The following is a 15,259-nucleotide window of genomic DNA, read 5'->3' on the forward strand; positions in this document are numbered from 1 at the left end:
ATGCTTTAGCGTTACATATGAATGCAGTCCATTGACTTGGCATCTGCTTGATGTGCTGCTTTCATATATATGAAGATTCTTCAAACAATGTTTCATGTTAACACAGTAAACTTCATATATTTAATTCTGTATTTGTGATACAAATATGTGCATTCAGTGACATTTTAAGCACCATAATTTTTTCCTACAGTTGACTATGTTATGGCTCTTGCTTATGTATACAGTATTGTATATAAATGATATTGCATGAACAATTTTTTCACAGATCACACCACCTCCTTCACTGTCAGATCCACTTAAAGAACTGTTTAGACAACAAGAAGTTGTAAGGATGAAACTTCGTTTGCAGCACAGTATTGAGAGGGTAAGTGCCATAAAATCTTGGCTGATAGTGTTTATTTATTCATTTATTTTCACCCAGTAGACTGATGACTGTATAAAGATGGGCAAGTCTTTTAAAAGTTTTATCGTTTTAAAGAGAAAGGATTAGAATGAAGAAAAACTGTTACATATTAAGATTTAAGCACAATATGTAGATTGTTAGGAAGTTGTTAAAAACTTGCATCTCCAGTCAGAACCTATATATACCTGGGAATTCCCTTAAAGAAAAGGAGAGTTTACATTGTGTGCAAATTTGTATGCTAAGAAATTCATATAAGAAGCCACTCTTACCGGGAAGTTTTGAAAGTTTTACTTAGATTTCTAAGCCAAGTCTCATAGAATTTTCTGTATGAAATCTCTGTAAATGTGCATGTTTATTGGTATGAATTAATAGAGAAAATTAATAGAAATATTGCATTTCAAAAATCTTGAAAGTGTACTTCAGAAAAGGAAAAACAATGATCAAATAGTTTTTTAATGAAATTTTGTGTTTTAATACTCTGATTATTATTTTCTTGTTTAACTAGGAAAAGCTTATTGTTTCCAATGAGCAAGAAGTATTGCGTGTCCATTATCGAGCAGCAAGAACTTTAGCTAATCAGACTTTACCATTCAGTGCATGCACAGTACTGCTGGATGCTGAAGTGTATAATGTGCCTATGGACAGCCAGGTAAATTTTTAAAAAGACTGCTTTTAGGGTTTGGTTTGGAAATAAACCCATAGCTGAAGTTACTTTTTCAAACTAAGTCTAATAAAGTTAACATGAAAAAGTTTTACTATATTGGCCCGAATATAAGCTGCACTTTTCCCCAATTTCAGACCCTGAAAGGTTAAAGTGAGGCTTATATTCGTGACTTTTTACCATATGCTGCTGAAAGTGGCTGGGAAGCACATGCGCTCCTTAGCTGCTTGACAGCGGGAGTGGGGGGAGCAGCATCCGCCTCCCAGCTTGGTTGGCAGTGGGGGGAAGCGGCATGCCCGCCTCCCAGCTGGTGGGGGGGGATTGGCACGCCTGCCTCCCAGCTGGTTGGGGGGGGAGCGTGCGCAGGTCAGCCAGCTAGGGAACGCATGCACTGCCAACAAGCTGGGAGGCGGGCGCACCACTCCCCCCACACACAGCTAGGGAGTGCACGCACCACCAACCAGCTGGTAGGTGGGCACCCAGCTCCCCAAGCCGGTGCCAGCGCTCGGCTCTGAGTGTGCTGTGTGCCCGCCTACTGGCATTACCGCCCTGAACGGGGGCGGCTGGCACCGGCTTGGGGAGTGGGGCACCAAGCGTCAGCACTGGCTTGGTGGCCACACCTGCAAATAAGCCTTGAATTTTAAGGGTGTGGTTTATATGTGGGTGCAGCATATATTTGGGCCAATACGGTATTTAAATTTAATTCTAATTTTAAAAGTTGCTGATTCAGACAGCATACTACTAGAGTTCTTTAAGAATTCACATATGAAATTGTTCGTTGAATTGTCTGAACTTCTAGCAACTTGTTCCTAAAATTATCTTCCTTGCTGGACATTTGGAAGGTACCCATTGTAAAACCAATTAAAAAGGAATCTGCTGAGGAGAAATTACTCTATTTGGCTAATGTCATGCCTAGTTAAATTAGTGGGAAACATTAGGCTAGAATTCTTATATAGAAGAACTGGATGCTGGATGCTGAAGACAAATTAGCATGGTTTGCAGAGAAGAAAGTTGTTCACTTTTAACGTTTTAAAAATGTTGAAAGAGTTTGTGTAAAGTCTTATGTAAACAGATTTAATCCGGCTCATGGGAGAATCACTTTTTTCACTCTCCCCACTAGGTCAGTAACAGCCTGGCTGGAAGAGGCCTTCTGCTAGTGCAAAAACAGCAAACCTGTGGACCTCCAGGTGTAGCTAACTCCCATCAGCCTCAGCCAGTATGTCCAATGGTCAGAGATGGAGGGAGTTGTAGTTTCAACATCTGGTGGGCCACAGGTTCCCCATCTCTGCACCTAAAGGAGACAAGGTCACATTTGGATCCAAACTACTATTTTTCATCATTCTTAACATTTTAAAAATATGGGTCTACCATTTTTAGCACGGGAATAAATTACTATATAATTAACATTGTCTGTAATTTCTAATACATTTGATTTCCAGACCGATGACAGCAAAACATCAGTTAGAGATCGATTTAATGCACGACAGTTTATGTCATGGTTACAGGACGTGGATGATAAATTCGACAAATTAAAGGTATGTGCTTTTATTGGACCTTTTCCAAAAAAGATCTTTCACTAGAAAGCTGCAATAAACCATCTAGCATGTGGTCTCCTTCACATTCTTTGTGTCATAGCAAATTCAGGTGAAAATAGATAATACATGTCTTAATTCATTAAGTTGCTCACATGTATGGAATAGAACAACACCTGAGTTCCTGCCTCCATGGGTTTCTCAGTTCAGGGAATTTGCAGGGATCACAAACGTGTCAATTTTATTTGTGGAACTGCCTTACTATTGCACTGAATGAGGAAGCCAGTACTCAGTGGGTAGACTTCATGTATATCAAGGTGTCAGGAGGATATTCTTAGTGTATCCAGCGCACAATCCAGAGCAATTTACATACACTTAATCGTAGTGCTCTCAGCGAAATGGAAGCATGTTTTGTTTTCCTCTGAATTTAAGGATCCACAATAGCAAAAAGACCGCCCTTGTTGAGGGAATCCTAAAGCAGCTTTCTCTGTCTTGCGCACACCAAGCTATTTGCGCAATTCAAATGAAATTTGAGTGTTTTTCTTCTAGTGTCATTCCAGGAGTTGCAAAAGGGTGGGATGGGGAACAAAATATAGAGAAGCCCTAAAGTGCACATGGAAGCATTTCCATTCACCTTAAGAATTCTTTTGAAATCATGTCATTGGCATCTATGGAGTATATGGTGTATGTCTAGAGGTCTTGGACCCAGAATTAAGTGCATGTAACAAGGTTGGCAGTAGCTGACTTCCCCACCCCACCTCCTCTCCACAGCAGTTCTCCCAAAATACCTAGAAATCTTTCAGGGGACTCTGCTAAATGGGATGGGCTGTGACACAGAGATATGAGGGTAAAGGGAGGATGCCTGAAAATTGGGTGGGGATTATTTTCATGAGCAGATGTCCTGTTCATGGACGTTGCCTTTTTAATTACACATGCTTAATTCTGGATCTAATTCAGAGTGAACTGCATATGTACAGAGTTGAGAAAAGAAAATGGTGCAGAATGAATATCTTTTTCTAAAGACGCCCTTAAAGCAGGAATAGCCAGCATTTTAAAGCTTTAGGTAAAAGGAGCTGACGCTTTAGCATCTAATTGTTCTAGGGTTGATTTATTAAAAGTGCTAGCATTGTTTTATGGAATATTTAATTGCCTCTAGAATTACAAAAAATAAAAACCCTATTCAAAACATGAATAGGCTCACAAGTATAAGATCAAATCGTCTCAGGGGTTTGATTGGCCTGTGGACTGTCAAATTGGCCGTCCCTGTCTTGGAGAATTCAGTATGCGGTTCACATTAAGGTGTACTTGGAATAATTGACTATTCATCTGTTTATTTTGAAATAGACATGTCTCTTGATGAGGCAACAACATGAAGCAGCAGCTTTAAACGCTGTTCAGAGACTGGAATGGCAGCTTAAACTACAAGAACTTGATCCTGCAACTTATAAATCCATCAGCATTTATGAAATTCAGGAATTCTATGTTCCTCTTGTGGATGTTAATGATGACTTTGAATTGACGCCTATATGACTGCTAGCATCTCTTTGCTGTCTGTTACAGCTTATCGTTGTGAAATATATATGTAATTCGTTTAAAAATATAGCACTAATGTGGAATACAGCCTTTTTCAATCTTCCATATATAACATCAAAATGCTTCACAAAATCTTATTCAATGTTGTAAATGTGCATACCATTTATTACAAATGGTATTTATTTTAGATCCTAGGTCCAAAAAGCATCTTCCCAACAGAGCTATTTATGTACACACACAAAAAAATCTTTCACTGAAGTTTTAACAGCGCTGGCAGCTGTTACAAAAAAATCTGCTGAAAAGCACTTGCTATTTTATGTTCACTTTAATGATTTTTATTAAACTTGAATTCCTACAAAAAACAAAACATCAAGCTGTGGGAAATATTACACGCTTGTGGGAATGTGGGGAGTGAGGGTCTATTCATCTTATATAATTTATAGGTTAACTGTACAGTTTTCTTTTTGGAAAAGATGTAATATTGTTTTCATTTTTTAAAATAACTTATTTTATACATATTGCGCAATTGTAAATAATCTTGTATTTAACGTTCAACCCTGTATAAAAATAGATATTTTAATTGTAAAACTGTTTTGTCTAATGTTTTATTGGACCAAAGTTGTTGTTTCTTATGTGTAGTGTATAGGCAATTTTCTTTTAAAAGGCATGCATTTGATTTAGCTACTTGTTCCATCACCATAACTGTTAAGATTTGAGACTGAGTGGTATTGCATGCTAGCTCAGTTCAGGTTTTTTCCTACTGTGTGGTACCTAAATGATTGCAACATACGGTGCCAATCCACCAAGCACTGCTTCTGTACAGCATCCATTCATTCAGAGGAATTTGCATGAGTGTCCCTTTCAGTGTGGTTGCAGCAGTGCTTAATGGATTACACTTTGACTTCCTAGAGCCATTTGTCTTTTGCTATGCTGCTGTAATGCCATGCCTATGACTTACTATGAAGAGTATTATGTTTAAAATCTTAAAAGATTATAAATCTGCTCTTACATTGTGGTCTCAAAACAAGCCTTTTAGTGTCCTGCTTCTCCCTTACAAATGCCTCTCAATGAAAAGTTGTACATTGTCTATTTTAATATTTACCTATTAAAGCATATGTAAATAGTTGTAAATACAATGTTTAATAAATTCTATTGGTCATGCTAACAGATGGTTGAATCCTTGTGATGGTGAAATTTTCATTCTTAAAGTTTTATACACTTTGACAAAAATAAATCTTTGAAAGTTCCATGATAAGATTGTAGTTTTATATTCTGACCAATTCTCCATTTTTTGTGAAGAACTGACTAATAATATAATGTTCTTATTGTACTATTAGAATGACTGCCATTATGATTGGGTATACGTTATGTGGAGGGAGGGATTCTGGATGTGCCTAGGGAGACTTGGATCCAAATCCTCAGTCACTATGTCTCAGCTTAAGCCTATCTGAGCTCCTGGGGGGAACTCTGTTAAGTTGTCCCAGAAGAGTATTATTATTATTATTTTGTTAAATCATTTTAATTAATTTTCCAATAAAAAAACATCCAATTATCATATCAAATTATAATCCAATTAAAATAAAAAACTAAAATAAAAAGACCAAATTATCATCCAAATTATAATTATTAATTTTTTGGGACTTCCCATAGCCTGGACCTTGAAGCATATATCCAAATCTCAATCCTGCTTCTCCTCGTTGTTTCCATATTTTCCACATCTCGATTTTAACGCTTTAACCCAGAAGAGTATTAAAATACATTGCCCTCTGTGTCCTATCCCTGTTGGTGATGGTCAGACCACTCCACTATAAGGGAGTTTGCTCATGCTAAATTTGTCAAAAAGTTTAGTGTTTTATTTTCCCTAGTGTGAATGAATAACAAACACAAAATTAACCTTCCTTTGTAAGGTTAACAAGAACATTGAGAAACCCTAGTGCTTTTGGGTGGGAGGAGGTGAAGAGGGGCAATTTTTGCTGTCTCTGATATGTCTCCCAAATTGGAGGCTCTATGCCATCTACTCAAGGGAAGCTCATGAAAACTGAGTCCATCCCTGTCTGCATAGACTCTTTCATCTACAGAAATATGTCCCTTAGTCATGCCAAAAGTGTGACTAATGTTTCAAGAGTGTGACACAGAGAATGTTGGAAATCGTTAGATAGATGGATTAAGAACATAAAAAGAGCCTTGTTGAACTAGATTGAGATCCATCTCACACAGTGTCCTGTTTTCAAGTATGGCCAACCAGATCCCTCTGTGAAGCCTTCCTTATTCTTTGTCTCTGGCACTGTCTATTCCAAAAGTAGAATAACTCCAAACAAGGACTTCAATTTGGCTGCTATGCTGATTGCTGTTGATAGCTATGTGATGAACTACTATTTCTTGCTATTTTTGTTTTAAACTATTTAATCAAAATACTTTCTAAGCAGTGTAGAAATTGTAGATGGAGCATAACTAAACTAATGTGGTCATTGTGCATTTTTGCTGCATGTAGAGGGGATCTGGTTGTAGCATCCAAGTGTATAAACATGTCAAAATTCATGTATGTGGAATATTCACACAGGAAGTGTGTGATGCTTGTATTAATTCAGACACAGGATGCTTGTATTAATTCAGAAGCTAACCCAGCAGAATAGGCACACAGATTCTTCATTTTCCTATTGCTGATTAAAATGGGATAAGCACAGAAGCAGCAAAGTGGCACAAAGTTTCCCAGCGGGTTTTTGTGTTTTGGCACATTGTTTGCTCCCAGAGAAATGGTGTTTGGAGTATACACGCCACAGGCAGAACACTAAGCTGGAATTTCGCTAGGAACTTCTGTTTCCCATGGACAGTATTCAACTATCATGTCCTATCAGCACAAGAATTCCTGCTTCCACAACAGGACTTTCCACCTTCTCCCCACACTTTCCCTGAACCTTCCCTATATCTGCTCCATAGAGTTGGGGGGACTCCTAGAACAAATTGGGAGTGAAATGAAGGTAGGAGAGGGAGAAAACATTCTGTGGCACAAGCAGAAATCCTTGCACTTAAAGGATGTTCACATAGTACTACATGTTTATTCACCATGCGGATGTTCTTGACGTTCAGGTTTGAAAAGGATGTTGTTGCTGTTTAGAGAGTATGATGGGCCAATAATTGCACACTGCTAGCTCTCTGGTTAAGCACCATATAATATTCTACATAGTTCCTTGGGACATCGCTCTAAAGTAAGGAATGTAAATTGGGAGGGAAGGAGTTTAGTGCAGTTGTGCCACCATGCTTAAAATGCACATGTGGAGCTTGGAATCCACAAGAAAATAATAGACACTGCCCCGCCTCTCCTCTTCAGTCACACAAGCAAGTAAAGCAGCATTTGATAAGAAGAGGTTGTTGGGTGGACAAGGCTTTAGTAGCAGCTGGTGAAAGCTATAGTAGAAGCTGCCCAGTCTCAATAATGGAGAAAACCTAGCCAGCAGACGATAAGGATACTGCTACAAAGGACTGTGTGGCAAACTTGTTCAAAGCTAGCAAACCAGGTATTCTTTTTCTTTTTATCTCTCCCCATAGACACCTGTGTGTTTAATACCTTTACGGCAGGCAGAATTCAGCAGCTTCACTTGCTGAATTTTTGCCTCCCATGTTAAAAGAAAGGCCTAGCGCCCACTTATTTATCATTGTACAAATTACTCACTGGTGTTAGATGCACTGAGCTCTAATAGAGACAATTATTTTACATCTAGGGAGCAAATATTGTCGGCCTGTTCCCATTTATTTTTATTTTGTCTTTAGGATATGGTTTTATTTACACATATATGCAACCTGAGCATTGGATGGGAGGGGGTTGGTCTGTTCCCATTTACGTATATGAAACTTCTCTGTACATACGCTGCATTGTGTATGTGTAAATATTAATAGGAATGTGAATTGGATTATCACCATTTCTTGTCATGATTCAACAAATGAAGCTTTCACTTATTTTCATGTTGGAAGAAACATCTACAGAATTTTACAGCTGCTATATACATAGGAAATATACTGTGGTGGGGGGAAATGGTGGTAACCTCATCTTCATTTCAAGTTGTGTTCTAGGGTTCCTTTTCCTTCATACTTCTGACACTTTCTTACCTGTCCCAGATGGGATTAAATAATCTACCCACCTCCCAGGGCACATTTATTTTCATGCACCCTCAGTATGACTCATGGGATGCTCTTCCTCTCATTTGCAGAGGGAAGAATTGTTGAGTTTCTGTTAATTGGTTCTCATGGGAAACTTACAGATTCTGGCTTCACACAATTAACTCAAGGCAGTGTCAATTTACTCTTGGCAGAAAGCCAAGGTCAGCTTGACCTAGAAACTACTTACTCTGATTGGTTAACGACCAGCACTCAACTCTGTTATCTAGGGATTGCTAGCACAGTGTGATGTGAGGTGTGTTAGGAGTAGGAGTGCTGTGTGTGGTTAAGAGAGAGAGAGAGAAAGAAAGGATTTATTTTGCTTTGTTTTGTATGCAGAAACTCTGCTGGTTTTATTTTTCCTTTTAATAAATCCTGTAAATAGTTATTCTGAGTCTAGCTGACTAGTCATTTCCACCTCAACTAGCTTCTTCGCTGTGCAGGAAAACTCTGCTACGTTTGGGCTAAAGCCATTAGAGCTATGCCTGACACTTCAAAGTTCCATGAGGTTATGGGCATTGTGCTGCCAGCCTGAGTTGTGGTGGTGTCAGCATCAACGGCGTTGGTTCCAGTAGTTCCAGAAGTTGTTGTTCCTGTTGGTGCAGCAGATGGACACTGGCTGGTTCCTGACTGTGGTGAGCTGGTGACGCAGCGGACACAAGGACAACAGCTGCAGCGTGTGAGTGCTGGGTGCTGTGGTTCCTGTTTTCTCTCTCGGTGGTCGTGAGTAGCTGGTTCCGGGTTCCAGGGACATCGCTCTCAAGATGGCCTCACAACCAGTTCAGATGGCTTTTGAGCGTCTGAATGACTCCAATTACTTGCTGTGGTCGGAACGCATGCAGGCAGTGCTGCAGAGGGATCGTCTCTGGCAAGTGGTGAGTAAGTTTCCTGCGAAGCCTGATGATGAAGATCTCGATAAAGACCAAAGAGCAAGGGCCACAATTGTCTTGGGGCTGGAAGATTCCCAGTTGCCGTATGTGAGGGGAATCAAGACAGCTAGAGGTGTGTGGCAAGCACTTAAAGAACTCCATGTGCGTGAGACAGCGGTTTCCAAGCTGTTCATTCGCAAGGCATTGTACAAGGCAATGTTACAGCCTGGGGTTACAATGCAGGAACACCTACACAGTTTACAGTTAAAGTTTGCTGCGCTACAGGAAAGAGACTGTGCGTTAGACCAGCAGGAGAAGGTGGCTATTATTTTGAGTTCTCTCCCGGAAAGCTGGGATAATTTAGTTTTGTCTCTAGAAGGCATACAGGAGCGTGATTTATCAATCAGTTACGTTACTGGGCGTTTGATTGAAGAATGGCAGAAGAGGCAAGAAAGGTCGTTTGCTGCAGAGGCTTCTACAGGCGGGCGGTTTGGAAGGAGTTCTCATGCCGTGCCAGGGGTGAAGCAAGAGCAGCGTGCCGGTGAGGAGTCTGCGTTTGCTGTTAGGCGTTGTTTTCGATGTGGGTCTTCAGCGCATCTAAAACGACAATGTCCGGAGTTGGTCAAGTCTCAGTGGCCGGTGCAGGAGCAGAGACGAGATCAGCAGCAGCAGCAGCGTAAAAAGAAATTCTTCAAACGAAAACAGTCGGCTCAACTGGTGACCGCCGAGGTCAAGATTGCTGATGAGAAACAAGCTGTCTGGGTGGTCGATTCGGGAGCGTCTCGGCACATCGTAAATTCAGATGAATTGTTTGTTTCCAAGAACTCAGCACAGCGCAGCCAGGTGGCTCTAGCAGACGGAAGTACTTCCGAAGTGATTTCGGGGGGTACAGTTTTTGTTCCTTGTCTTCGTGAATGCCTGCAAAATGTACTTTGTGTGCCTTCATTAAGGAGCAATCTGATGTCTGTAGATTGTTTGCTAAAAGCTGGGTTTAAAGTGTATTTTGAAGGAGACAGTTGCATTATTAAGAAGGCTGGTGAGATTTTAGGCACTGCTAAGTCAGAGGGAGGCTTGTTTTGGCTTAAAGCAGGATCTCAAGTTGCAGCAGTAGTCAGTAAATCTCAGCCTGCAGTGAATAACAAAGCTATACATGACAACTGTGTGCACTTGTTGCATAGGAAAATGGGGCATGCTTGCTGGAAAAGTGTACTAAAAATGTCTGAATTGGCTGATGGGGGTAATTTAAAGAGTTGTAACAAGTACCTTGATTGCAATGTTTGTAAAAAGGTTAAAACCCACAGAGTCTCTTACCCCAGAAGTGACAGAGTTAGTGAGTCACCGCTACAGCTGGTTCACATGGACGTAATTGGTCCATTTGCTGTAAGCAGGGGTGGATCGCGTTTTTCACTAACAATTGTGGATGACGCCACGCGTTATTCTTGGGTTTTTCCCATGAAGAATAAGGGTGACGTGTTCACTAAGTTTAAAGGCTGGGTGGCATCTGTGGAAAGATTTCTGTCCACTAAACTCAAAAGGATTCAGACGGACAGAGGTGGCGAATTTATGTCAAATGCTTTTAGAGATTGGTTACAAAAGCGTGGCATTGGGCATAGAAAAACGAACGCTTTTTCCCCAGAGGAGAACGGCGTTGCAGAGCGAAAAAACAGATCTTTACAAGACATGATGTTTGCCATGCTTGATGATGCTGATTTGCCCATGTCTTATTGGGGGGAGAGCATGCTCACCGCGTGTTATCTCCAAAATAGGCTCTTTCATCAAACAATAGGTACAACTCCATACTTTAAATTGTTTCAGAAAAAACCCAAAATTGACCATTTGCATGTGTTTGGATCAAAAGCCTGGGTGTTAATTCCAAAACAAATGAGAAAGAAGGGAGATCCTAAGACCAAACAGTTAGTGTTTGTGGGTTACCAGGAGCTGGGAAAAGGTTTCCGCTTTGCTGAAGGGACAAATGGCATTGTGATCTCCAGGAATGCCAGTTTTTGTGAACATAGTGGCTGGGAGAGACTACATGCCAATACTGAGGTTTGGTTTGAACCTTCCCAGGAGCTTCATGACTCTGAAAGTAAACATAGAGAATCAGAGTCTGAGGGGGAGGAAAGTTCAGATAAGAGCTCTCAAGAAAGTGGAGTTGCCCAAAGACCAGTTGCTAAGCAACAAAAGAGAGGTCATAGTTCTGAGGAGGAAAGTGGGTCAGAAGAAAAATCTTCTCCCAGAAGATCTAAAAGACAAAACAAAGGAGTGCCTCCAGTGCGTTTTTCTCCAGATACTGCAAATGTGTTTAGTGTGATTGCAGAACCCAAGAGTTTTCAGGAGGTGTTAAAGTTACCAAAAGAGGAGGCAGAGCTCTGGAAGCAGGCAATGGAGGAAGAGATGTCCTCTCTGAATGAGCACAAGGTTTTTACACCAGTAGCAGCGCCTGAGGGGGCAAAGATTGTAGGCTGCAGGTGGGTGTACAAACTTAAACCTCTGGTGACAGGAGAGTACAAATACAAAGCTCGTTTAGTGGCTCAAGGATACTCTCAGAGGCCTGGAAAAGATTATGACGAGACTTTTTCCCCTACTGCTAAGGGGGACAGTGTAAGGCTGATTTTAACGCTTGGAGCAAAGAGAAAACTCCTGTTAAACCATTTTGATATCCAGACTGCATATTTACATGCATCAATATCAGAAGACCTGTATCTAGCCGAACCGCCTGGTTATGAGACAGGTTCCAATAGAGTGTTGAAATTAAACAAAGCTCTATATGGTCTTAAACAGGCTGCAAGATCTTGGAACAAATGTTTCCATGAGGCCTTAGTGTCATTTGGTTTCAAGCAGAGTACAGCTGACAATTGTGTTTATGTACGTGGTACAGGCAGTGATCAAGAGTTTTGTCTGATTTATGTAGATGATGTATTGTATGCTTGCAAAACAGATAAACAAACTAAAAGGTTTGCCAAGCAATTGTCCAGTAAGTTCAAAGTGAAAGACTTAGGCCCGGTTAGGACATATCTAGGGTTGGAAGTGTGCTGGGCCCAAGATGGCAGCTGCCTAATTAGTCAGCAGAACAAAGTCAAACAACTACTGACTACATACAGGATGCAGGATTGCAAAGGGGCAGTGGTGCCTATGGATCCAGGTTTCATAAAAACACTTCATATAGATGAGAGTCCTGAATTTGAACATCCTGATGTATATCATTCTGTAATTGGAAGTTTATTGTATCTAGCACAGTGGTCCAGACCTGATATTAGCTATGCAGTAGGCATATTAAGTAGATTGGTCTCAAAACCCACACTAAATGCCTGGAAAGGGGTAAAACAAGTTCTGAGATACCTCAAACAGACAATTGGCTATATGTTACAATTAAATTCTTCAGAGGATGAAATGTTGAGTTGCTACTGTGATAGTGACTGGGGAAATTTGCCGGATAGAAAATCTGTCACAGGACTGGTCATAATGGTCGGTGGAGCTCTAATCAGCTGGCGGTCACGCAAGCAAGACGTTGTAAGTGTGTCATCAACGGAATCAGAGTACGCCGCGTTGAGTGAATTGTGCAACGAGGTGATTTATTTCAAGCATTTGTTAACAGATTTAAATGTAAATTGTGGAGAACCAGTACAAGTTTACATTGATAATCAAGCTTGTATAACCTTAAGTAAAACAGAGGGTTTCAAATCACGTTCCAAACATATCTCTGTAAAATACCAAAATGTACGTTGCTGTGTACAAGACAATGTAATCACCTGTACTTATGTATCAAGTGAAGAAAATGTAGCAGATGTGTTAACTAAACCATTGGCAAAGGTAAAGAACAAACGAATGTGCAAGGGTTTAGGTTTGCTGGAAAAATAATCTCCTACATAGGTGTATTTGATGTTAATTGTCCAGCAGAATCTGTGAGGGGGTGTTGAGTTTCTGTTAATTGGTTCTCATGGGAAACTTACAGATTCTGGCTTCACACAATTAACTCAAGGCAGTGTCAATTTACTCTTGGCAGAAAGCCAAGGTCAGCTTGACCTAGAAACTACTTACTCTGATTGGTTAACGACCAGCACTCAACTCTGTTATCTAGGGATTGCTAGCACAGTGTGATGTGAGGTGTGTTAGGAGTAGGAGTGCTGTGTGTGGTTAAGAGAGAGAGAGAGAAAGAAAGGATTTATTTTGCTTTGTTTTGTATGCAGAAACTCTGCTGGTTTTATTTTTCCTTTTAATAAATCCTGTAAATAGTTATTCTGAGTCTAGCTGACTAGTCATTTCCACCTCAACTAGCTTCTTCGCTGTGCAGGAAAACTCTGCTACGTTTGGGCTAAAGCCATTAGAGCTATGCCTGACACTTCAAAGTTCCATGAAGAATTTCCCCCCTCTTATTTTCCTTTTGTAGTCTTTCTTAAATAGAAAGCCAAAATGTTTTTTCCCAGTGAATCTGTTTGACCCACTAGGACTTCAATCCTGTGAACATTTGGGAGTAAGCCCCACTGAAAATGAGGAAATACTACAAAGGTTGATTGCCTCTTAACATGCTTTAACCAGCCACAAATGAAGTAAGATAATGTGTGAGAAAGCATTGGTTTTGCTCCCTCTTTAAAAGTATGGTTATGGATAAAATGGGACTTCTTGGAGTTTAATGGTGTTGCAGGGGCTAATCACCTGGGTCTTAGTCTTGCAGTTGGCACTTCATGCTGTGCCATATTATCTCTAAAAATCCACATACTTGATGTCGCTTAATGTTACAGGCTACTTATTGACCATGTTTTAACCACTCTCTTGTAGAAAACCCATGAGAAGGCGGCAAATTTCTGTTCCACTCATCCATTATATGCTTATGAGTGAAGTGGGAATTTTAGTCCATGCTAACACTGATGGATAATCCCCATTAATAGCTTTTATGTTAGATAAAAGTTATGGTGGTAAACAATTTCTACCTGTAATTTGTAAATTTAATTTGTAATTAATTAATTAATTGTAAATATTGAGGCAGAAATTAAATGACTTTCATATAATCGGATTAACAAAGGTGAGTCCTGAATAAGGATTGCATCTCAATGCTAATTTTGGAACCACTGTCCTATACAGAAAGGATTGAAATACTTATGACTATGAATGAATCATGACCAAATCCATTAAATGGCAGGTCTCTTCAACTTTCATACCCTTTCTTTCAACCTTTATTCTCTTCATTAATTTATAAAACTGGCTGGGAGCTGTACTGTACAACAGGAGACTGGTTGAATGTTGTATGAGCTTACTAATTATAAGAAGCAGGGAGGGAGGCTGTTCCTGAAATAACTAGATCCAGATTACAGTGTAGCTGAAAGGGACAGAGATCTCACCATACTGAATTACATAAGAAACCTATGTAGCTTAACATGTTCTTGTCCATTTGCTAAGATCGGAAATGAGAGGTGTGTTATTGTGTACCTGTTGGCCAAAGAGACTACTGTCTTTTCTGTGCACAATTACTTAGGAATAAGGCACATTGACAGAACTGGAAATTACTTTTCAGCAAGCATGAATAGGACTGCACTGCACATAAACTTCATCTTGTGGACCAGCCTATTATTTACATTCATGCCCAGATGGATCCTGAGAAGTTATTTCTCCTTGAAATGCTAGTAAATGCCCAAATGAGTTGTGAGCTATAGTCTTTCTTAGACATATTACATTTTTTCACTTACTTTGTTCATCTCTACCCTGCTTGTCCTTGTTCTTTTGTTTAAGGTGAATTCTGGAATACCTTACATTTGGAATCTCTAGTTACTGGTGCCCATTGAAATTTGAAGGGTGGAAGGGAGACCAACAATAGGTAGAGCCAAATCCAGTGACAGGCAGAGCAAATTCTAATTTTGTTAAAGCGAATTATACCACAGAGGAACGGACACCGCTTGGGCGTAAATTTAACGTTAATTCGGACGCCTATGCAATGCGCAGGCGTGCTCCTGGCTCAAACCGTCCCTTCGCTTCCACCCCCCCCCATAAGACTACATCTCCCAAAATGCATCAAACCAAAAAAAGGGCAGGCGGGACTTTCTACCCGTTATATAAAAATAGGGAGAACAAGTGCGCAGGCGCAGACTCCCTTCTCCGCTCCTCTTGGGTAGCTTGC

General features: G+C 40.3%; 1 protein-coding gene across 5 annotated transcripts in view; it reads left to right on the forward strand.

Moving 5' to 3' along the window:
• The window catches only part of ANKRD12 (ankyrin repeat domain 12), a 50,118-nt gene extending 44,742 nt beyond the window's left edge, over positions 1 to 5,376 (forward strand). For all 5 annotated transcript variants that reach the window (XM_053396520.1, XM_053396519.1, XM_053396522.1 and 2 more), the window contains 4 exons: positions 266 to 364; positions 909 to 1,052; positions 2,504 to 2,599; positions 3,941 to 5,376. In XM_053396520.1, the coding sequence (XP_053252495.1) occupies positions 266 to 364; positions 909 to 1,052; positions 2,504 to 2,599; positions 3,941 to 4,126 (525 nt within the window). In that variant the 3' untranslated portion in view covers positions 4,127 to 5,376. The remainder of the gene's footprint in view (positions 1 to 265; positions 365 to 908; positions 1,053 to 2,503; positions 2,600 to 3,940) is intronic.
• Positions 5,377 to 15,259: the final 9,883 nt, after the last annotated feature.

The sequence above is a fragment of the Podarcis raffonei genome, chromosome 7 (genome assembly GCF_027172205.1).
Source record: "Podarcis raffonei isolate rPodRaf1 chromosome 7, rPodRaf1.pri, whole genome shotgun sequence".
NCBI classification, from domain to species: domain Eukaryota; kingdom Metazoa; phylum Chordata; class Lepidosauria; order Squamata; family Lacertidae; genus Podarcis; species Podarcis raffonei.